At 39.3% G+C, this 25,617-nt stretch overlaps 1 protein-coding gene across 1 annotated transcript in view; it reads left to right on the top strand.

Annotated features, from left to right (window-relative positions):
- The window catches only part of ITGA8 (integrin subunit alpha 8), a 209,382-nt gene extending 183,983 nt beyond the window's left edge, over window positions 1-25,399 (top strand). Inside the window, exons 26-30 of the mRNA XM_079769464.1 lie at window positions 6,388-6,534; window positions 10,055-10,168; window positions 12,438-12,539; window positions 20,718-20,840; window positions 22,546-25,399. Coding sequence (XP_079625590.1) covers window positions 6,388-6,534; window positions 10,055-10,168; window positions 12,438-12,539; window positions 20,718-20,840; window positions 22,546-22,632 — 573 coding nt within the window. The 3' untranslated portion in view covers window positions 22,633-25,399. The remainder of the gene's footprint in view (window positions 1-6,387; window positions 6,535-10,054; window positions 10,169-12,437; window positions 12,540-20,717; window positions 20,841-22,545) is intronic.
- The last annotated feature ends 218 nt before the right edge of the window (window positions 25,400-25,617 follow it).

The following is a 25,617-nucleotide window of genomic DNA, read 5'->3' as shown; positions in this document are numbered from 1 at the left end:
GGGTAGAGGGTGGGTTCAGGAAAAGCTAGGTGCACTGCACAGCCCAAGTAAATGTGAGGGCGTGGCAGTGCCGTGGGCACTTTCACTTCTGCCTCCAGTGAAAAGGTTCCAGTTTTGGTTGCCGGTTTCTCCCATGATGGTTTCACTTCACCAAGTGTCTCTGTCTTCCATAGACATAGCGGCGTACGCAGACGGCTTGAAGGTTCTGACTCCAGGCTTCATGGTCCAGGTCAGAAAACAGGACTTTAATGTGGCCATTTCTCCACATTCTACCATCTAAAACATTTTGTAACATTCAGCTCTCTGCGGCATTCAGACCAATCTATTAAATCTAGATTCATCCTAGATCCAACTTGGAATGAAATGTTAGAGTTGAGTAAAGTATTTCTCAACTATTCTTAAGGAAGTCAAACAATGATTTCAAAACTCCCAATTTTCTTATTTTGGTGGAATCTTTCCTGAGGTTTGGAGAGTCCTGCAAACAGGCTATGATTTCTAGATAAGATGGAGTTGAAAAAGTGAGCACTATTAAGGAACCAACATTGCATAAAGAATAATGGATTTTTTTAATTGGCAAGATTTCATAGTGAACCGCCAAGTGTGAGATGCTAGGAGAAAGGGCTACGGAATGTAAAACTGTACCCAGGAGAGGAAGACAAATGAGATGCTTACATTCAACCTGCACTAAGATCACAACACAACGTTCTGGGCTTAAGTACAAGAAAGGAGAATCCTGAGCTAGAAATGGTGTGATGGAGACCAGGTTAGGACAACCCACACAAGACAGAAAGCCAGTGTTGTATAAAAAGCTGTCATTGCAGCCATGGGAAGCAGGAGGTCATGACTGAGGACTCGTCTCTTGAACAAGACCGTTCCCAGAGGAAGCCCAAATTACAACCAGATAGCACAAGCATGGAAAGCAGAGACACAGAAACTGTTTGTCAGAGATTATAGTCCTGCAAATAGTTTTTTATTTGGTAAATCAGTGAGCCCACAGACAGTGGCTTGGCTTGACAAATTTGCATAATTTTGTCTTATCCTTAGGAGAATTTTTCTCCTTCTTAACTGCCTCCATTTACTTACTGCTTCTTATTAATTCAGAAAGCAGGGACAGTTGTTACTTCCTAGAACAACAGCTTCCAACTAGTTCACACCTCTCACTCTCTCGTTTAATTCACCCTTTGCTTTTTAATAGTACCTGTAGGTCCAATTTTTAGCCACCAAAAAGAATATGCTCTCCAAGGTCAATTTCTCTTTGCCTTATCTACTTTGTAAGATTGTTTTCAGGTTCTCATGTATATTCTGAAATGTAAAACACATGTCCAAAAACTAAGAAAAGCTTCAAAATAAACAATTGGAGGAATTGATTCTTTTAGTTATGCTTTGCATGAAGTTTTCAGGATGTTAAAAAAAAATGTGGGTTTCTTTCTTCCCAACAAATTCTTAACAATTATGTCTTAAAGAAAATTACATGGAAGTCTGACCCCCTGGGCTTGTCTCTTCTTCTCTTTAATTATAGCAAAGAATTACATGAGAGAAGTCTACCATCTCTTGCTTACTAGGAATACCTGAAGTCCAAAAGCAAATGACAAACAAGAAAAAGATAGTACACATTGCACTTGTTTGGGTTCACAGAGCCCTTAATCTCATTTCACCCATCTCTCTTCTTCAAAGGCTGCTTTCCAACTTACTGCAACATTCCAGCTACACAGTATTCCATAAATTTAATCCTATACCAGAGCGAAGAGTTTGGTGACGAGCAATGAAAATAGAAAACTCCAGTTGGGGTCAAAATCTGAGTGGCAGCTGGGGGAAGAGCCATATTTACTAACAATTGTTTCCTTATTGCAGAAAGGAGCAATTTTCATATTTGTTCTGAAGTAGATACTTTAGTGGTTACCACCGGCTTCTCTCAGCACTTAGCAAATGTTACTCGGAACCGAATGTCTGCCTCACATGAGAGCTGAGAGCGCAGCCTTCCTCACTCTGAGGGTTTCAGATTAAGGAAAAACATGACCTGTGGTTTACACTCTGTTGTGAAACAGACTCCAAAAGTTCGTCTGGAAAATAGGCTTTCCCTGTTGTTTACATTTCTTGGATAACTTCTTGGTTTTTGTTTGTTTGTTTGTTTGGGGGTTTTGTTTTGTTTTCTGTATTTTAAAATAATTTCTGGAATGTCATTTGAGAAAACTGGATTGCAAGCCACTTGAAGGCTTTCTGACTATGGTGTTTAAGAGTGGCATTCCTCTATCTGTAAAATAATGTTGCTAAAAAAAGAATTATGTTTTATCAACTTCCACTGTGTGATATATTCATGCTGTAGCTCAGAGTAAGTCCTATGTTTTACTAAAATACCACTTACAAATATTTGATAATTATATACTGGACCCACCACAATAGGATGTGTTCTTTGTACACAAGCTGCTGCATCCAATGAAACCACACAGGAATTTGAAGAGTGTTCTTCTCTTTGGACTATTATTTTACTATTTCTACTACTACTGCTACTACTAGCACTAATAATAATAATAATAATAATAATAATAGGCTGTAACTTGGGGAAAAAAACCAAAACACTCCCTAATTCCTTCCAGCACCTCTTCTCTGTAGTTTGGTTACCTACAGAGTTAACTCTGTAAGAGATCTCCCAACGGCCTATTAAAAAAAAGAGAAATTATACATGATAAATCTCAAAGCAGCCCAGCCAGCATGGCTCAGTAGTTGAACGGCAACCTATGAACCAGGTTACAGTTAGATTCCCGGTCAGGGTACATGCCCGGGTTGCAGGCTCAATCTCCAGTAAGGGGTGTGAAGAGGGCAGCTGATCAATGATTCTCATCATTGATGTTTCTATCTCTCTCTCCCTCTCCCTCTCTAAAATCAATAAAAATATATATTTTTTAAATCTCAAAGTAAAAGCTACACATACACATACATAAACACAGAATATGATAGAAAAATATATAATGGAATCTTAGAGACTCTCACAATTTTCTATCTAAACTCAAATTTTAATCTTATGATATAAAGGTTTTTCTATCACACTCTCCACCATTGGGTATCCTCGGGCCATTCGTGCCTTACATTCCTCACTGGACCAGACTCTGCCATTATTCTGGAGTATTCCAGTGTCCATGGGGCTGACCCTTCCCTCAGTTCTAAGTCTTAGATATTTAATTTAACATCCCAGCCTCAAATTCAACCTCCTGTTTTTATAATTTCTCACCTCCTTGATATGAAAACTTTTTACTAGTCAGTTAACCCATTCTACTCTCAAGACTGCCTGGACTCCATGATGAGTTGGTTGAAACACTCTTTTACAAACTCCCTTCCTTCACCTCCCTTCACCTCCATCCTTCCAAGTCCCTGCCCTGAAAACCTTGACCGTACACAGTCCCACATTTAGGCTTCTCTACCCCTTAACCTGAGGGCATCATTGCAGATTGATGGGAGGAAGTGCTCACTGGGCAGCCGGGTCCTGAGAAGTCCTCCCTGCCATTCTGATGATCTCTACCTCCCATTCTCTTTGTTGGCTTCTCCAAACCTTCACTACTCTCCTCCTATTCAGCTTCTCTAGCATAACTATTAGCCCATGACCTTAGAACAAGAGAATCGCAAATGATCCATTTTTCCCACACCCTCCACCCCACCCATCCCTGCACACCTACACACACCTAATCATCTCTCCCTCATCTTCAGCTGTTTTTTACACACAGGTAAAGTAGAATTTTTCCTTTACTTCCAAATTCAACTTTGTTACATAAAGTGTCCCCTCTGGGGAAGGAGAGTTTTTCCTTCGCTTCCAAATTTAACCTTGCTACCTAAAGTATCCCCTCTGTGTCCTGCATCTTCGACCTCTTTCTCTCTACCAGTTCCTTCCTTGGGTCCTACAAACATAGTTAAATTTCCTCCATCTTCAAAATGAACAGTAAGCAAATAACTTGACTCTGCATCCTCTTCCAAGAACTGGACCCTTTTCACATCCATTTTTAAATACTTTTATTGATTTTTAGAGCGAGAGAGGAAGAGGAAGAGAGAGAGAGAGAGCGAGGGCCTGATGTGGCAGGGGCCAAACATGGCGGGGATCTCCCTTTTCCACGTCCCGCGCGGCAAGAGAGATGAACGAACCGGTTCTAAATGGAGGTGGCCAGGGATTGAGAAATATTAGAAATAAAGAAAACAAGGCGCAGAAATAGATTCATAAAGCTGGGAGCTGGGTGGATCTTTCTGTGCCTTGCTGAGGCCACAGAACAGATCCAGACTGCAAAGCTGGTGCTTTATTTATAATCAGGGACAAACAAGGTAATCTACAATGTTGTTGTAAGTTTCCCTTGTTTTGGCAGCACTTGCTGCCCCTCCCACAGCCCACTAGCTACTCAGGAAAGATCTAGGGAGCTGTCACAAGATCAAGCTTAATTATGCTTAGAGGACTGAGCCCTCCAAGCTGGGACTTGTTTGTGACTTTGCCAGCAGGTCAGTCCGAGGCTTAACCCTGTAACCGCTTCCTACAGAGAGAGAGACATCGACTTTTTGTTCCATTCCTTTATGCACTCGTTGTTTGATTCTTGTATTTGCCCATCAACCTTGGCATATCGGGACAACGGAGCTACCCTGCCAGGGCTTCCCTTCCATTTTTAGCCAAACTATACTTGCTATTCCCACTTTCTTATTTCTTTTTTACTCTTAATACAATCATAAAAATGTTTTGTTTTCCTATTAAAAAATACTAAATGTCCATCATAAGAATGTCAGATAACATGTAAAAAAATAAAGAAGAAAAATTTAAATTTCTGCTAATGTCACCACCTAACTATTGTTACATTTCTTATTTATTTATGCATTGATTTATCACTCCATTTCACTGCACATCGCCAAAATTAAGGATACTTTTTAAGAGTCCATAATATCATTATCATACCTTAAAAGAAATTAACAACACTTCCTTAATATTATCAAATCTCTACCACTGGCAATACTTAGATGACTATTCTTCTAGGTTATTTTTCTATTTCTAGATATACAAGGTAAGTGTACATTCATTTTTTATTAAAATATACAATCTTATTATATATATTATCTTGTAACCTGCCTTTTCCCCTTACTAAGATTTTATATCTTTCTAAGTTATATGTAACTCTACATAATTTTTAAAAAACTGTTCAGGAGTCTGGACTCTATCTTTGTTTGTCCAATAGATTTTTCTAGGTTTTTAGGACATATTGGGCACTATAACTTCATCTTTGTCGTGCATCCTACATCTACATGTGAGGATGTCTTTTCTCATCCCACAGATATGAGCATATCATTATTGTTCCTGTGACTACAAAAAAAAACACAACCCTGCATAAAAGAAGATGTGTTTTTTGGAGGGAATGGGAGAAGAAAATTAGGGTTCTGTATTTAGTTAGTCTAAAATAAAGAATGTCAACGGGACCCTGGCTAGTATGGCTCAGTTGGTTGAGTGTTGTTTCATTCCATGCACCAAAAGGTTGCGTTTGATTACAGGTCAAGGCACATGTCTGGGTTTTGGGCTTGATCCCCAATAGGGGGTGTGCAGGAGACAGCGGATTAATGTTTCTCTCTCACATTGATGTTTCTCTCTCTCCCTTCCTCTCTCTTTAAAAATCAATAAAAAACATATTTTTTGAAAATAATGTTAATGAGATATTATGTGTAATTTATTGGAACTCTCTAAATATGGATTGAGCCGTCAGATGAACTAGCCTGGACCCTGAGATAAAGTCATAAATTCTAGAACACTTGCAAAACCAATTTGGGGCTGAAAACAAACTTTATTATGGCATAATGTTCATTGGACATGATTAGGAAAAATCATTTCATTAGAACCTGGTTCTTTCCTGAGGGAGCACTCCTTACAATAGGAGTGTTTGGTTCAGACATGCTGAAGTCAGGTCTTAGACCACATCAGTGCCCCATGGTCAGCGCCTCACTTTTCTGCCACCTCAAGATCCATCTCTCCACATGGAAACTTACTCAGTTTTATATATGTATATAAAACTGAGAGAGAGAGAGAGAGAGAGAGAGAGAGAGAGAGAGAGGAAAGTAAGGAGGGAATAATGACTCATGCCTGAAAAGTCACGCCACATTTTCTATCCTATGGGGAAATCCCTTCTGCTTCAAGTCTTATCTTCACAAGACAAACTTTCCAGGTGCATTCCCATGCCTCCTGATTCCTGTAACTGGAGAATGGAAAGTTGCTCCTTATGAACGGGGTTCACTTGGCTGCTGGAAATGCTGCTGGTAAAAGAAAGCATGTCTGAATTCTAATGTGAATCACATCCAGTTGTGAAAAACATTGCTTAGAGTTCGAGGCTGGGTAACAAGCGTTAATGTGATTGTACGTGATCTCTTGCTTTCTGTCTACAGCTTGCTGCTCCCCCAAAGGACACCCCTGAACTGAGCGCCTTTTTGCAAAACTCAACCATCCCTCACCATGTCAGGAAAAGAGACGTGCCGGTGCCGGTGCCGGTGCCGGGGCCGGAGCTGCGCAGACAGAGCCCCGCAAAAATCCTGGTGAGTCCCGTCCGTGCACACACCGAGGGAAGACTGGACTGGACAGAATTCCCAGCACAGAGGGCTTTAACTTCAAGTACCGGTTTTCATCCTCTGATGCTCAGATATGCCTAACATTTTTTGTCAGTACGTATTGCGAGAAATGGAAGTGACTTTTCTGTGAGGACTAATGAGTATTTGCAATGTAGCATTTTCATTCTTCTAAACCTGCCATGGAGGCCACATTGGAGAAGTAGCGATGAAAACATAAAATGTGACTGTTAATGTATTTCAAGAACATAAAGATTTGGTTGTTAGCCTCTCCCCAGACACTGCACTGGTGAGAGTTTTAGGTGAGCCCCTGCCCCTGAATCTCAGCTGAGAAGGGTGCATTCAGGTTTCCTGGGCCAAAAAACTGGATCTTAGCACTGAGGTCTGTGGTTGATCTAGTCTGAGCTGAGTCAGCACTTCATAAAACTGTGGACAGCATTCCTGAATCAGCATTTTTGATTCAATTCTTCCACTTGTTCCAATGTGAATGTTAATGCCACTGACCTACACACTTAAAAGGGGATAAATGGGTGCTTTTTAAAATGTATGTCTTGAATATGCTCTGGCATTCATTTATTTCATCTTGACAGTGTAAAAAGTTTCAAACATGGAAATGGACTGAAAGTACAATGAGCAAGTCTAACTTGATTAGTTAAACTTAAGTCAAGAGAAGAATGTTTATTATACTAGAAGAACCTGAAATTACATGACAAAAGCTATATGGCAGTTGGCAGATTATATGATTCGAGTCCCTGTACATTTTTATGACACTGTAATGTTTTGAAAAACGTAAGAATAGGGAATTGATATGCTATTGAGTTTAAAATAATTTAATAAAATTCTAAATAGTATCATTTTTAAAAGGCTTCCAGAAGGAATAGAACACAAAGCAATGATTTAAGTCCTGAGAATGTAATTATAGCATGGTGACTATAGTTAATAATACCATATGGTATATTTGAAAGCTGTAAGCAAGTAAATCTTACAAGTACTCATCACAAGAAAAAATGTGTAATTTTGTATGGAAACAGATGTTAACTAGTCTTATTGTGGTGATTATTTTGCAATATATACAAATATCAAATCATTATGTTGTACATCTGAAGCTAATATGTAACATATCAGTTATTCCTCATTAAAATTTTTTTAAATAAACAAAAAAGAAAATGATTGACATCTATAGAATTCTAATGTGCAGTCCCAAGGGGAAAGCCCTCTGGCGAACCAATGTTCAAATCTCTGGGGACCAAGAATTTGGAAAATCAAGATTCAGCTATATTTTTGAGTTTCCACTTCAGCGTGTGTCTCATGAGTATATAAAGGCAGTGGATATCAATAACCAATATTCTTTTGAAAAATTATATGCTCTTGTGTGATGGGGTCAGATTTTTTTCTTCTTTCTCTTTAAAGATTTTTAATGCAAGATGATTTCTAACCTCTAAATATCATAGAAACGTGTTACTTGCAGATGAGAGCAAGGCAATCCTTGATTTCAACGTCTGATTTTGTTAAACTATGTTTTATTCCTGTTCTCTCTTATTGGTTCAAAAGTTGTAAATGATATGCCTGCCCATGTCCTCGAGTCAAAATAATTCTGGATAGAAAGTGATTATGCAAAGTTTATTCTGAAATCAAAAGCTAAATAAGACCTCCTACAGTTTTTGTTTAGTCAAAAACAACTTACTGAATCACATTTCTGATTAGGAATTTGAAAGTGCAAAATGCCAACATCCTGTGTTGGGATCATAATTTCCAATTTGCATAGGAAAAATCTGTATCTGTAACCCTGAGATATAATTTCTCCTCTACTTAAGAATTGTCCCTGCCTTTCTCATCTCGGGCTCCTGCTGCTTTTGCAGCTATCGCCCCCATCTCCTCCTTCTCCTCCTTTAACTACTCAGTTTATAGAAACTTTATCTTTCTTAGTCCTGTTTAGCACTTGATACTCTTTTTTTTTATAGATTTTTTTAAATTTTATTTTTAGAGAGGGAGAGAGAGAAACATCGATGTGAGAGCGAAACATTGATTGGCTGCCTCCTGCATGCCCCCAACTGGGGATCAAGGCTGTGACCCAGGCACGTGCCCTGACAAGAATCGAACCGGCAACCTTTCAATGCATGGGACGATGCCTAACCAACTGAGCCACACTGGCCAGGACAGCACTTGACACGCTTGACCACTTTCTAAAACCATCACCTTCCCTGGATTCTCTCAACCTGGCCAAGACCCAAACACCTAAGTGTCCAACTCTGGTAGAACAAGAGCAGCCCAGCAGCCTGTATTTGGAAACATTATGAAGAAATCTAACCTTATTGGAGTTTATCAGATACACGTTACTTATTGCTTGGTTTTTATAGAATTATGAGGGTCTTGAAAAAGATTTTCATAGTAATATGTTCCTCAGGCTGCTCTGTATTTTATCGACTTCACTAATGTGAAATGCGTTAGTCAACTACTTCACACAGTATCCAATATTGAACATCCATAGGCTAGTGCCCAGTGCTTGAGACATAAAAAATAAACCATAGCCCACACAATAAATTCAAATCAGTGAGTATAACTCAAGAAGTATAATCTGTACATGGGAACATGGAAAATGTAATCCCATCAGAAAGCATGATTTGATAGGAAGAATGTCATCATAACGAATACTTTCCAGGAACATGCATTTTATATATTAAAGGTTACCCATTAGAAGTTGGACGACCCTACAAACTAGTTTAAAAACAACTTAATGGATGGAACTCTCAGAATATCCTGCTTTATAACCAGGAAGTAATTTGGGTAGAAAAAAGAATGTTATAGAACAAATGCTTGTCAATGGGCTAGTAACTTTGGGACTTTGAGATAATATGGACTCAGGTACCTTCCTCAAAAGCCATTTCAGGACTTTGCTTAGTCCAGGCTCAGGTGCTGTGAATGCCCATAAGAAATGTCTTCCTGCCCAACCAGCATGGCTCAGTGGTTGAGCGTCAATCTATGAACCAGGAAGTCACAGTTCGATTCCCAGTCAGGGCACATACCCGGGTTGCGGCTCGTTCCCCAGTGTGGGGCATGCAGGAGGCAGCCAATCAATGATTCTCTCTCATTATTGATGTTTCTCTCTCTCTCTCTCTGAAATTAATAAAAAAAATATTTTAAAAAAAGAAATGTCTTCCTGAGTTCTATTAAAATGAAACAGAACAATTCAGTTGCTTCTACAAGAAGTTAGTTTTAAGTCTTTAGAAAAGAACTTCAATTTTATGTTGTATTTATGTTCCATTTTATCTCTACATTACCACTGAAGTTGATGCATCATGGATACCAAACTGTGGTGTTTTTTTTTTTTTTTTTGGTTGTTTTAATGTATTTGTTCTTCATTTAAATTAATAATTTATGGATTAGATGATGACTTCTGAGGAAATAAGGTATGAACAAATTGACTTTAATGTTGACTCTCTACCACAATTTAAAGATGCTAAGTTTCTAAAGTTGCTGTTGTTTTTTGCAGAATTGCACAAATATCAAGTGCTTACAGATCTCCTGTGCAGTGGGACGACTAGAAGGAGGGGAAAGTGCAGTCCTGAAAGTCAGATCACGGTTATGGGCCAAGACATTTCTCCAGGTGATAGAAAACACTGAAGCACATACACACCACTCACAGAGAACCTCTTCTCACAAGCTCAGCACCAAGCTTATTTTTTTAAATGATTTTTAAATTCTTAAACATTTTCTATGTTTACAATATTTAGATTTAATTTCAAAATATTTTATATTTTAAAATTGTTTTTTTATTTTTTCATTTCAGCATTCTATCTATGTTACTTTTTGTTGGATTTTATTGGGGTGACATTGGTTAATAAAAGCATATAGGTTTCTGGTGTACAGTTCTATAATATATCATTTGTATATTGTATTGTGTATTCACTACCCTAAATCAAGTCTCCTTCCATCAACATTTATCCCTCCCTTTACCCTCACTACCTGTCCATGTCCTCTTTCACTCTGGTAATCACCATACTGTTGTCTGTATCTATGAGATTTTTTTTTTTTTTTTTGCTTAATCCCTTTACTTTTTTCATGCAGCCCCACAACACCCTTCCCCTCTGACAGCTGTCAGTCTGTTCTCTATCTCTGAGTCTATTTCTATTTTGTTTGTTAGTTTATTTTTTTTCACTAGATTCCACATATGAGTGAAATCATATAGTGTTTGTCTTTCTCTGACTGGCTTATTTCACTTAGCATAATACTCTCCAGGTCCATCTATGCTGTTGCAAAGGGTATGTTGTTGTTGTTGTTGTTGTTGTTGTTGTTGTTGTTCTTCTTCTTCTTCTTCTTCTTCTTCTTCTTTTTTAACAAAGTAGTATTCCATTGTGCAAATGTACCACAGCTTTTTTATCCACTCATCTACTTACAGGCACTTGGGCTGATTCCAGATCTTAGCTATTGTAAATAACACTGCCATGAACATAGGGGTGTATATATTCTTTTGAATTAGTGTTTCGGGTTTCTTCGGATAAATTCCCAGAAGTAGAATCCCTGGATCATAAGGCAATTCCATTTTTAATTTTCTGAGGTAACTCTATACTGCTTTCCACAGTGGCTGCACCAGTCTGCATTCACTGATTCCCAGGGTGTAAATATTGTTCCCCGTGGCCGATTTCAAGCTGCTAACATGACATTGCTGAATATGGAGTTGGAAAAAGATGCACTGTAGCTCACCATCACAGAGTCTTTCCCCTTCAGATACAATAGACATAAATAATATGTAGATAATAGTAAAATGCAATAAAAGAATTAAAAGTACTGAGTTTTCAGTATGTATTACCTTTAAAAATACATAATTGACAGAATTTTATGTATATATAATTTACATTTTAGTAATGGTTCTATTTAACAACTGTTCCTCATAATTCCTGAAACTTGAACAATTTCTCAAGAGCCATATGAGCCAGCCACTGGCCACCACTGGGTAAATCTAATCACTGTCTCAAGTTAAGTAGAGAAGCACGGAAGCCTAAGTTCTCAGAATGTCCTTTCTTGACTTACTCTTAAATATTTTCCTTTGACTTTAATCAACAGTTAGTATGAGAACCAATTAAACAAAAAGGACTTTTGCTGAAAAGTTCTGTCAAAAAACACTATATGGCTCTAGGTCTGTGGCTCATAACTAGGGGGATTTTGCAATAATTAGAGACATTTTTGGTTGACATTTTTGGTTGTCACAACTAGGGGAGGGGGAGGTGCTCCTGGCCTCTCGTGAGTAGAGGCCAGGGATGCTGCTAAACATCCTACACTGCACAGGACAGCCCCTCGACCAGCCTAAAATCTTAATGGTGCCCAGACTGAGAGTCAGTGCTCTGGGTCTTCTGTATGAGATGAAATGTGATACATTTCTTTAGGACTTAGTACTAGTCTTTCCCCTAAGATATTTCCCTCTCTAACAATAATTTTTTAGCCCACTATGTTTCCTCTTTGTTTTTCCCTCACATCAGCTATGTAAATGACTGTGCTGACTCCTTTTTAGGACTCTGATTTTCTGTTTTTTTTATTTTAACTTTATTGTACCAAGTCTTTTGTTAATAAGGCAATTTAAAAAAATAAGAAGAGGATGAATGGTTGGATGGATAGACAATTGGATGATAATGAATGGATGATGGATAGATGATAGATGGATATTTGGATGGATGATGGATGGATGGATGTCTGCATGAATGATGGGTAGATGATGGATGGATGTCAGGTGAGTGATGGATGAATGGATGGGGGGAAAGTAAAAGAAAAGGAAGAAAGGGGGAGGACATTTTGCTTTGGAAATGGAAAATACTGAAAACAATTGGGTGGCTGCCAGTAAAAGCTTTATATGATATACATTTAAATATTTTTAATTGCAGAGAAAGAATGATCCCTATTCTCTCGCATCTCTGGTGTCCTTTGAAGTTAAGAAGATGCCTTATAAAGACCAGCCAGCAAAACTCCCAGAGGGAAGCATAGCAGTAAGTATCTAAAAATACACAGGCACAAATAATTTCATTTAAATATTGTTTTTTAAATCACTGTTCTGGCTTGTACTAGGTTTAAGTGCTTATTACATTGACTTGAGAACAATTTCCCCTTCAGATCACTGTTTTCTTATTTCAGTCTGGAAATTACTTGGTGTCATTTGATCAAATTTTAACCTTTTAATATAACTTTCTACCACCACCACCCCCAAAAAAATCACAGGGAAGGACTAATGTCATTTTCAATCAAGCCATTTTGTTTCGAAGAAGTCCAGACAGCAATGATCATTATAATGAAATTGTACTAATTGCTTAATTTTAACATGAGTGAGTAGGGAGGGACGAGTCTCTTCCTTAGGGACAGTTGCCAAAGACCAGCTGCCTGACAGGAGACAGTAATCTTTCCTTTCTATGTAGAGAACCACAATTTTCACCTGGGGGAAAAGGTATACTGTGAACTTTATTTGAACAAAATTTTATTTTTAAAAATTGAGGCTATTAAACATTACTGACCCCCTAATATCTGTCAGAGCACAACAGCTGACATCCTCAGCAATCCGGCAGGCCGTGCAGGGCGGAGGGGAGACGGGGTGAGAGGCTGAGCAGACACGGTCACCAAAGCTCTGCCTTCGCAGTGAGAGTGATCACAGCCAGGGTTGCGGGAAGCAGTATAAGATTTTAACCTTCATCTCTTGGTCATCCATAGACATGCGCAACCCCCACTTGAACTCTGGTCCCCAGATCCTTGTTCCTCAAAGTGCGGTTTACAAACCAACAGCCCCAACATCACCTAGGAAATTGTTAGAAATGCAGAAACAGGCCTCACTGCAGACCTGCATTTCACCAAAAGCATCAGGGTATCATGTTCACAGTAAAATCTGAGAAGCACTGCTTTGGATGATATGTAAATTGATACTACCACAATTTCTTACCAGCATAGGTCTTCCAAGGTAATTGTAATACTTAAACTTTCTAGCCTAACTACTTTTAGTAATTTAAATTAAATTAACCCATTGATTAGTGATTTTCAACCCTAAGTATTCAAAAGAATCATCACTCATGCAACTTTAAATAAATATATGCGTGCTAAGTCTTTACCTCAAATGTCAGGATTAAGTGTGCCTGAAGCGGGGCTTGGACACTGTGCTTTAAAAGATCTACAAGTGGCAATTCTGCAGTGAAACTAGGATTGAGAACCTCCAGCACAGGCAGGCGGCACAGAGGAAAATGCAGTTTCCCGGGCTTTCTCCCGGATCCACACCCCTCTACTTAGAAAACCATCAGGAAGTCACTCTACTTTGCTGAGGCTGTTACCCATATACAGAAAGAATTTTGAGACAATTAATAAAATTATGTGTATAAAACTCTCGCATAGTATCCGGAACAAGGTCAGTCTCCGTTCTCAATAATAGTAACCCGCCCTCCCCAATATTGGAAATGTCAATAGATTTTCAGAGTCAAACTATTTCAGTAAACTTTGGTGGCATTTTAAAGCAAGCACTGCCACATCTTTCTTCATTTAGTTCACCTCTCTTTCATGAGAAGTCTGTTATAGTCTGGATTTATGTTCAACTTAGAAAATAGAGGCTTTGGGTTTTTAATGTAGAATGTTCATCCAGAGTGGTTCAAAGGCTTGTAGCTCTAAGGGAGATAAATCTGGGCCCTTTTGTTGTCTCTGAGCACATGTTCATTAACAGAAACATATGTTACAGTTGATTCCATCAACAGTATTGAGTCTTTTTGTGCTGGCCACAGGTGACAGCCTGCTGTTCTCAACTCATCTCAGAAGACCCACAAAATGATCAGATCCATGCTTCCTCCACCCCCACCACCCTTGTTACTGCGTTTAAAAACCAGTCATGTTATCTGATGTGGATGATTTACTACACCATTTAGGTAACGGTACCAGCAGGTCCTAGAATAACATCATTTTGTTCACCGTAATTTAGTTACGACGTTGATGAGATGCCCTAGGAACTTAACAGCCTATGGTAACATTGGTTTCATTATGTCAGTTTACTTAAAGTCACAGAATCTGTCCGTGATGTTAAGTGACAACTTCACTGTAATTGGAAAAACATTCAGACATACTTTATAGTGCGTTCCTGTCATTCTTATCTTGAAAAGACCCCAGAGGGAGAGAATTGCTTTAAGGTGGTAGGACTCATTGCAGTCAGTAGCTTGAGAATCATCAGAGCTCCGATCCCAGCTCTGCCACTGGGGAGAGTCTCTCGGTTCCTCCTTCCGTCCTGAGACTAGAGAATATCCGGCTGTTTTCCTAGGCCCTTGTGTGGGAAGACTAGCTTGTTTATACTCCCTTTCAACATGGTCATAATTCAAACATTTCTTGAGGCTTCTACAAGCTTTACATAGTGAAGAAATGGCAGTCCCCATCTGCTGCTTGCAGGGTGTTGGTAAAAATGAACTCCACACGCGACGTCATACTTGTCGTGTCCCGAGGGGAAGGAAAGGCTGCGTGAAGCAGAGGGATAGGACTGAGCGCTGGCTCATTACGCCACGCACAAAAAAAGTCCCTGCTGTTTGAACACTTTTTTGTTGGTGTACCAATTACTTTTAATATTTGTGTTCCATGTGACTAAAGCCAAATCCCAAAGGTGGCTATTATAAAGTATGTTACGAAAATTCTTACTTAAAAACTCAACCATGAGCTGTGAATACATTTGATTTTTAGAATTGTTCACAAAGCTTCAGCCGCTTAAAGTGGAATTCTTATGTTAAACAATTGTTTGGAGTTTGAACTTATGCTAGGCACTTCTTGGCACAGGGGCTATTTAAATGTTGTTAAAATGTGTGTTCAGCTGGTCCACCTTATGCTAAAATGGCATTGTAGGTAGGGTGTCTTGGTACATTTATTTAAAACATCCTTGTGACCTCAGTGCAGTATGTTTACACAAGATTTTGTGATACATAAATACAGATGTCAACATTAATTACAGTTGCATAATACAAGGGAGTCCTTTTCCTTCTACCTTGCTATTTTTGTCAAAATTTACAAAAATACATCATGTGTCAGTGAGAAAATGTAGGCATATTAAAGATTTATTTATGGTCTTTCAACCATAATAAAGAACAATAAGATTTACGACATGATGAAGGTAAGATTAGATGTTCCCTACTTAGCATCACTTGAAGAAAATCTAAACCACTTACAATTTATGGGTCCCACTTCCTAAAATTGCAGATAATTATAATAAGTGATTGTTAAAACTTTATACTGTTTCCTTAAATAGCTACAGGTTCTTGGTACATAAAAATGAATTAAAATGGTTTGAGGATTAGCTGGCATGCAATGCAATTTTTCTCCCTAAATTTTAAGTACTTTGGTTACTCAGTATTGCTTTCTTTCTTAAAGCATTTAAAATAAGTAATCACAAGCCCACGTTCTTAAGGAAAACCTTTGGTCCTAAGGACATCCCATCTCCTGCCTTGGGAACACCTTCCCGGTGAAAGCATCTTAGGCTTGGGTAAAGTGAATCACAGCTTGTGTGAAACTATGCAGGATGTTCCAGAGCCGCGCAGTCTGTGTGGTAGCTACTAGCCACACGTGGGTACTGAGTACCTGAAACGTGGCTAGCTTGACTGAGGACCTGAACTCATAGTTTTATGTCTTTTTAACTCATTTAAATGTAAATTTAAAACTGCAGTTGTATTAGATATTTTTTCCATTAAACACAGCTTTCTTGTTTGGGTAAGACTGTATTTCACTTTAACTATTGAAAATTGTTATGTGCTACAACTATTAAATATACACGGGATTTCGCAGTTAGTAAAAACAAAAAAAGAATATAAAAATCTCATGAATATTTTTATATTAACTACATGTTGAAATAATAGTTTTGATATTTAGGGTTAAATAAAGCATATATTAAAATTAATGCCTCATCATTCTTTTTAAACTATTTTTTATTGTTTTTTAGATAGAGGAAGGGAGAGGGGGAGAGAGAGAAACATCCATGTACTAGTAAGAGAGAAACACTGATCGGTTGCCTTCCTGCATACACCCATACCGGGGATTGAATCTGCAACCTGGTTATGTGCCCTAACCAAGAATCCAACAGGTGATCTATCAATGTGTGGGATGACATCCAACCAACTGAGCCACATTGGCCAGGGCTCTTTTCTCTTGTTTTGTTTTTTTAATGTGGCTACTAGAAAATTTTTAATTTAAAAATTATAAATTAGGCTTGCATTATATTTCTATTGGACAGCAGTGTAGAGTAGGGTTATAGAAGGTTCCAACTTGGAGCTGATGAGAAGACCCACAGAGCTTCAGAGAACATGGGGTGTTTAATAAATCTACTTTCAAATGAATGAAAAATTCTTACTACAAATCAGGGATTAGTCATTAGAAACTCTAAAAATTAAGACCTGTTTTTCCCATTCTTTATTATCCAATGGACAATGTAAGCTTCTGGTGGGCTTGTCAAAAGACGCTGCAAGAAAAGCATCAATATTAGAACTAACAAATGTTTGGTGTTTTGTCAACATGTATATAGTTGCCAAGCTTTCCCAAAACGCTTCTATAATTTCCACAGCAGTTAAGTAAATTTCAGCCCCATAAATATGATTAATTAAGGCTTTTCCTTTTCAGCTTGCTTTGCAGCTCAAGTTTCTAGTTTATTTTTACAGAACATCAAGTTTCAGGGGAAGCTTTGCTTTACCTGTCTCCTCCTGCAAATGAAATGCCCCCTGCCACTTGCAGATGTGGCCTGCCACATGCGCCCCGAATCAGTGTGTTCTCTGAAGGACCCGTCCTTTCGAGACACGTGACTCTCCCCGTGGTGTGCCACGTGTGACTCTCGTCTGCTCCTCTGCACTGGAAAGCTGAAGAAAGCTCTGGGCACTATCACTCGTTTTCTGTTTTTCACTCTCCATAGTGTAGGGATGTCTTGACTATGCAAGTGAAAAGCCTGGATAAGTTTAGAAAAACAGCTGGGGCCAAGGAAGGTCCCTGAAGCTGTACCCATTTATTTATTTGTTTGTTTATTAAATACGTTTTTATTGATTTTTAGAGGGAGAGAAAGATAGATGGATAGAGACACAGAAACATCCATGAGAATCATTAATTGACTGCCCCCTGCACGCCCCCTACTGGGGATGGAGCCTGCAACGCCGGCACGTGCCCTGACCAGGAATGGAACCTTGATCTCCTGGTTCATAGGTCGATGCTCAGCCACTGAGCCGCACCTGGCCGCGCTGAAGCTGCATCCATTTAGACGGAGAAGCTTGGGCAGCTCAGTGCCACATGGATGTCATACAGGCAGCCTGCAAGGGGAGCAGGGTGCGAGTGCAGGAGCAAAGTCACTCCAGTTCATCTGGTTTAAAAATTCTTTATGTCCTTTCCTCGTAGTCAGTGACATATAGGAAATATATACAACATATGTAAACCTAACATTTGAAGTGTTCAGAGAAAGACTGTGACGTGGTGTTTGTTACTGGCAGCAGGCTGACAACAGTGTGGTGCTGAGAATTTCAGAATTTTGGAACCGAAAGGGACACTAGTGATCCTCTACGTGGACTTTTTAAAGATGCTGCTGTCAGAATCTTAAGAAGTGAATGCAAACAAAAAAACCAGTCGATTTTGTAATGACCCCTGTAAAGCTGTTTTCTGCTTCAAGAGACCCTACTAAGCATATCCTGTTCAACTTGATGTTTTATTCCTACTTTTCAATCACTTCTGGGAAAAAAACCCTTCAGATATCATTATTAGTTCTTTGTAAGTGACCTCCCTGCTCCTTTCTACAGGCAGACCAAATTTAAAGATACTATATCCCAACCTGCAATAATCAACTGGCCAAAAACCCCAGCAAAGTAGTTGGTGACTATTCTTTCATTCCATTCCATTTGTTTTAGTTAAACGAAAAATGTGAACAGTCTATAGCCTTTATTTCAATTCCTTTAGCTTTCTTCTTTTTTTACTTACAAAACTAGGACTGTTTCTTATGTTTATCATGAAACAGTGGGAGGTAACTTAAGAAATTAGGTAAATTGGGATGGAAAATGGAGAAGCATTGTTGCTTATCTTGATGTAAATTAGATAATTCAGGCAATCTCTAACACACGCACAACGTATAGACTGAAACTGTATTTCCTCCGTGGACTTAGAGCTTATGGAGGAAAAGAACCTAAGAAACCTCAGGATTTTACGTGGCTCCAGATTTTCTCTCTCCCGGGGCAATGTAACCGGCTTGGGAACTCATGATCCCTACCGTCCTTTTCAGGTCCAAAATTCTGACGTTCTCATTACCAAAACGCAGTCAGTCTGCTCCCAGTGGCCTTGGGATCATTTTAAAATGCGACTGCATGCCCTTTCTCCGAGCACCTCCCACGTTAGGACCGTATGCTGATGTCATATATGTCATCAGATGGAATTCATAAGGGAGCAGGATATAAAAAGAATTAAGGAGTGATCTAGTCCCTGACTCGCTCATGCAGGACACATGGAAGGATAGTTTTTAGATAAATTAATTAGGCTGCAGAAGCCAGGGACATGGTGACTGCTTTGAGCCCTTGTAATGCATTTCCTCAGTACCATGTGCCCTGTCCTTAAACTGTGGCAAGCCGGGTAAAGGTAATGCCATGGTGATCACGGAATGTTGCACTTCCTACTGATGTGCTCGATGAAATCGGGGCAATGCTGGCAAGGACAGCTAACAGTCAAAGGCAGAAAGGTCATGAGTAACCGTGAGTAGGCCTTGGCCAGCCTTTTTCTCTGAGAGCACGTATCTGGTCCTTGGCACCATCGTCCATGTGGAATGACTAGCAGTTTCACTCCAGTCGATTCTGTTGTTTGCTCTAAATATAAATGATATTTGGGTTTGGAGAACTCAATGAATTAAGTCATCAGAATGTCTGATGCATAGAGGAAGTGAGCCAAGATGAAAGGAGCAATAAAACCCTGACAAGCTGAGAAGAGCATAGACAGGATGCTCAGGCCTAGTTAAGAAGCAGAAGCAAAGAAGTGAGCAGAGTCGGGGCCCAATACCAGAGTGCAGGCTATGAAGACATCCATATGTTTCCAGCCGGGGAAAGTTTGAGAGCCCAGCAACCTTCATCATGAATTCATCCTCTCCTGACCGGTGGATCAGGGAATTGTGGCCTTGAGTTCTTGAGCGTGTGTCAGGACTGGACTCATGAGCCTTCCAACCACCTTGACAACAAGTTGCCAGGGATCACTTCAACCAGTTTAGCTGAGGCAGTGCTTGCTTCTATCTGTAACCAGATGGGCCTCCTTGGTGAAGAACGTTTTGGATCCAAGAACATATTTATTCTCTTTTCCTTGACGAAAGGTGTTAGCGGCGTGGTGGTTTTGTTTGGGGGTCTGCTGCTGCTTCTGCCCATATTGGGAGGCAGGGGTCGTTCACAGACACTGAGCGGGCAGGCCTGCTGAGAAGGCCTCATTTCACTCCAAGTTTCCCTGCAACACTGGGAACGAAATGAGTTCTAATAGTATCTGAAAATTGGAGTTAGGATTGAAGGCAGCTCCACAGCATCACCGTTCACTCTGCTTACTGTAGTTACTTCCATCAAATGCAAGATGGCTAGCCTCACACTCTGGGCTGTCCTTTGATAGAGCACAGAACCTGGAGATAAAGAGGCACTGACATTGATTAGCTCTATGAATCAGCCCGGTGGGACTCATTTTTTTCTCGTTTGTAAAATGAGGAGTTGGGTGAGATGATTGCTAACCTTTCTGCACATCCAACAGTCTGTGGTTGTGCACAAGCTCATTTCTTGGAGAGGTTAGCTCAGTTTGGTGGAGAAACATACGTGGACAGACTTGATCTTTTGTAGGGTCTACTTTTAGCCATTGTTTTTATAAAAGTTACAGCCCAATTTAAGGTCATTCCTTTCCACCTTGTTGGTTCCTGGTCCAACTCAATTCTGTTTTAGGGTTTCTGTGCTGTTATAAGCCAAACATCTACAACATATCTGTAATTGGCTTTTCACCCAACCTGGGAGACATGAGAAATTATATGAGTTTTTAAGATCCATGTGCTAGTGCAATAACCCCTTCATCCTCTCCTAGGATGCTTTCAATTACTATATAGATCCTTTCAGAACTACTCCCAATATTATATTGGTAACTACTGCTTTATTTCACCAAAGAGTTTTCAAAGTAGAGCTCATTTGTTTTATTTTTCACTTCAGATTAAGACATCAGTTATTTGGGCAACACCAAATGTCTCCTTCTCAATCCCATTGTGGGTGATAATACTAGCGATACTTCTTGGATTATTGGTTCTGGCCATTTTGACTTTGGCTTTATGGAAGGTAAGTTTCTTTATTTTATTTTCCTTTTTGAGTAGAGAGGCCACTGAAGGGATTTAGAAGGATATATCTAGGGATTTAAAAAGATAATGCTAGAGGTGTGATTTGGGGTTTTTAACAGTCTGAAAAACATAAAAGAAACCTTGTCTCTTGTTTGCTTTGGCAAACAGTACCCTTGTGTAACTGACATTTAAGAAGACTGGGGGTGTTGAATGTTGCTTTTATCTTGAGCTCTCTTATAAATAAATATAGAGAGTAGTAGACTTTATTAACTTTTTTCCAATATGCTTGGAGTAAAAATGTTATTATGAAGCCTTCTTTTTCTTGTTTAATTAACCAAGATCTTAAGCTTTTTATTTAAATGGTCCTATTAACAATCCTTTGAGATTTTTCTTTATAAGCACTACACAGATGTAAGTAATATAGTAATTAATTGATACTTGGACTATCAAGTAGGGCAAATAGATCATGCATGTTATAATATTCTTGGACTTGTTTTTTTTTTTTTTCAATCTTGCCAATTAGTTTGTCTCCATTAGGAAGCCTTAACTTACTCTTTCATGTGTTATACTAAAGTTTGTTCTAAAAATCTACAATAGAAATTAATTTCTGGCCCCAAAACAAACATGATTACCAAGTTTCACAGAACTTTCCATTCCAAAAGAGAAACAATGTCAGGATTACATGACTGTCAGAATAATTAACCCAGTCACATCGTACTTAACCACTCTTGTTGCGTTTCTCCAAAAATCATAGTGTGTTTTTATTTAAAAACAATATGCAGCATGCTTAAGAGACCTTTAAACTAGGAAAACCTTGCCTTTTAAGTTAAAAATTGGCACTTCTGATTTGTATCAGTTGTTTTGTGCCATCCTGAGCCCATTTAGTCTTGCACACCTTTACAAATAGGCTTTTGTGTTATTCTGTTATTTACAGTAACTGTATTTCCATAGTGTTATAGTTATACGTACCAATTGACAGAACATTGTGCTAGTCCTACGAAAGAAAGACGACTTGATAGTTATAAGCCAAACCCAGTGGGTTGGGTTTCTAAGGAAGAAACAATAAACACAAACTGAGGTTCCAGGTTTGTAGGCAGTTTCGCCTAGACCAAATACTAATTGGAAATTCAGGGGGATGAACGTTCTAGAATCACCTCTTCCCGGAGTTCCTGGTTAATCTTTGTAAAGGTCCTAAGATGTTCTTGGATTAAAATAGATTTCCCTCTATATACTGTATGTCCCACCAAGTGCAGAGGGGTACCCAAGGATCCCCTCACTTCCTCCTATGATCCATCCTGAGGAAGCTGTATTTCAGGAGCGACTCTCCCTTCCCTGGTCAGCAGTTAGTGCTGCTGCTGGCTCCAGAAACCATGCAGGAAAGCAGAGAGGACATCCCTGGGCCAGGTCCTGTAACCCCAGGGAAAGATGCAAGATCCATAACTGGTTTGTACAAAACAGGGACATTCTCCCACTACCAGGGCAAGGCAGCAGGAAGGCACAAACACTGCCCAATGCAATGCATTCCTCTACAGGTTAAGAATACTCTTTTTTTTTTTTTTTCACCTCCTCATTTGGAGAATCAGGAAGATTACCTCCACAGAGCTCTAAGTTCCTTAGCAAATACATAAAGTGAACATTACTGGCACAAGGGGTTTCACAAATTCCCAGAAGGACTTGCTTTTATAGCCCATTTTTCTTTTCTGTAGTGCGGATTCTTTGACCGATCAAGACCCCCCCAAGATGATATGAATGACAGGGAACAGCTGACAAATGAGAAAACCCCTGGTGCTTGAAAAGGAAAAACCAAAGACCCAAAACTCTGACACGGTCCTGTTCAAAGAAAAGAAGGAGCATGAGGGTTAAACAAAGGTTTTCCTGGACCTGCCAGTGTCCGAGGAAAGGGAGAGGCCTGGGAACTCTCACCTCATCGACCCCACCCTGAGGAGACATGGCCCTGCAGCCCGCCAGCCTTCGGGAAGGAAACCTCCTCACCGCTGCAGAAACAGCCACCGTGCAAGCGTTCTTTCCCTTGAACCATTCTGTATTTGGCAGACACGTTGAAATGGGGCTGAAACTAAGGATGCTTTCCAGGTAAATCCAACTGAAGTCACAAAGACAAAAGGACTGAATTATGATAGAATTTAGAAGACGAACTAGGACCGAACCTTCCAACACTACTGTATCCTACAGAATAGCTGACACCTCCCTATGGAAAAGAGATATTTCTAATGACGTTACGGCTCAGGGAGACAAGTACATGTTGTTGTTGGTACTGTGAAAGTACTCTGGAAACGACAAAGATAATCTTGTAAGCAAGGATAACAATTTATTTATTTATTTTCCGTTTCTCTGGCCATGTAGAGGCTTTGGGAATTAAGATTGGGTCAGCTGGTTTTCTAAATCACTCTCTTAATTCCTTCTAAGTTGGCCATTGTGTGCAGATCAGTCATTTAATAGAGCTTTTTAGGTCATGTTAAGGAAAAGCAAATTGGTATTAGAAGATAGCTTCACTTAATATTCTGCTGCCTTCCACCTGAAATTACTTGTATTCACACTTTTTTAGGGACTCACATCTGCTTAATGTAGCTTTGCAAAAAGTTACATTTATAGTTCTTTTTATTTAAAAAAATAATCGTTCCACTTACTTAATTAGCAATGCACACATTTCAAGGTACTCTCAACCCTGTGTGGTGTTTAAAAGTTATGGTAATTATGAAAAATGTCTAGAGTTTGTTAATTGAAAAGCAATTTAACAATATGGGTAAACATATTTTTAATATCTATAAGAAGCAACACCAATATTTAACTTCAGATTAAATACCTATTTTCTCTACTATATCTCAGACTTATTATGTACACAGAGAAGATATGTTACACATAAATAGGAAGGAAATGCAAAGTTATGCCGGTGTGAGATGAACCTAGAAAACGGATTCCCAAGGATTTTATTTAAAACTGCCTATTCCAACTTTACTACTCATTTTTACTGATAATCTTTATAGTACACGACTTTGGAAAAGTATCTTTATGTAAGCTATTTTCCCATCATCTTGAATTTAACCATCACAAAAACTTGATGTTTAAAACTTGTAAATAAGCCATAATTATGTGTACTATTAACATTTTTGAAGTAAAATTGACCAGGCAAATTCATATAGTCTGCACAACTTTGTATCCTTTTTATAATAATGAAAAATTACTAGGAAGAAATGCTGAACAAAGTTTATATTTATGTGCAATATTTTATAGACCTATGTATCTAAAGCATGTTTACACTGGCATTAGTTATTTTTAAATTAATATCCTGAATATTAAGAATGGTAGAACAAGCAGACCCAAAACCTTAAGTTTTCAGAGCCATTGGAAAACTTGTATCCCAGTTTCAACATCACACTTTGTTTGAAAGAAGAGCCAAACTCACAGACATTAAGTTTCTGTCGTGCCTTAACCTGGAGACAAGCCATTTGGCTGTAGCTGCAGAATTTCTTTGGAGACCAAATGAAAGGCACATGGAAGAAGACACGGATGCAGTTCATACTCTTCCCGCTTATGAATTAAATCCTGTCATGGTAGCGGTTTCAAGTCTGTCAGGAATGAAGTCTGGCTCCCAGTGTATGGGGCTGATGGTGGGTGAGAACCCCACGTGCCTCAGACTGTCTGTGGGCCCCACACCAGCCTCTGGTCTTAGGTGTCGGTTGTCTAGAATTGGCTTTACGCTAGGGAAGTAGCCATCTACAGGATATGATTGGAGGGATTTCAGGCAGGACGCTATGCCCCCAAATAATGCCTTAACTCTGGTCTCCATTTTAGCCAATAGAAATGCGCACCTCAGGATTTTTGGTCCTAAGAGGTGTCTGAGAAAACCCACCCATTGCCTTTTAAGCTAACAACCTTGGTGAAGGAACTCAGAACTCTTAGGGTTCGATAAATGTAGGACCCTGTGAGAGCACTCACACAGGCACCTGGGGAAACCAGAGGCCCTAAGAAGACTGGGGCCCGGAACAGAGCAAGATCTGAGGGTTTCAAAGGCCAACTCCGCCTTCCACGGGGTCGCAGCCAAGAGTAGGCCCTTCGAACAGGGTGAGCACTGTTACCTACAGGCATTTCGCGGAGGCCGGCAAGCACACACCGGCCCTCTCACCCACTTAGACTGTGGAAGCAAATGGAGGAGGGGGACACTGAGGTCAGGGGACTTTCCAGGCATCAGTTCCTCGGCTCCCCTCTACATGCAGAGTCCTCTTCCCACGCACTGAGCACATCTGCTTCTGGTCACAGGATTGCCAATCACTTGCATAACTCAGAATGTGCCGTGCTTGTCTTAGAGTCTCTCTGTGTGTTAGATACCCCTTTGAAAATTCTTGCAGCTGGTTTTTAAGACATGGAAAATGGGCAAATGAAGTTTTATAGACTTGGAGGTTTTTATACAGTAAGTACACAATATGGACTAGTCAGCACTAAAATCCTATTTCAACTCTTTTCTTTTTCCTGTTTTATTTAAATACATTTGTAGATATCTGTGAAGATTTTCATGTACCTATTTACCTTCTCACTAATAAAATTAAAAAGGAAAGACACGCGGATGTACTTGTGGTTTGTTTCACAAGCGAAGGAAAGCTTTCCCACAGTGGCAGACATCAAAGTTTGTCTTTACACCTTGATTCTTTATTATAAAAATAACACTGGAAGAAATTTGAAAGAGCAAAAATGCATCACTCCTTTGGGATGATAAAAATGTTATCAATTTATATTGTGGTAATAATTGCCCAACTTTGAAAATA

This window comes from Cnephaeus nilssonii (assembly GCF_951640355.1).
Source record: "Cnephaeus nilssonii genome assembly, chromosome: 4".
NCBI classification, from domain to species: Eukaryota; Metazoa; Chordata; class Mammalia; order Chiroptera; family Vespertilionidae; genus Cnephaeus; species Cnephaeus nilssonii.
The sequence above is the reverse complement of the archived record's forward strand: the minus strand, read 5'-3'. Positions and strand labels throughout refer to the sequence as shown.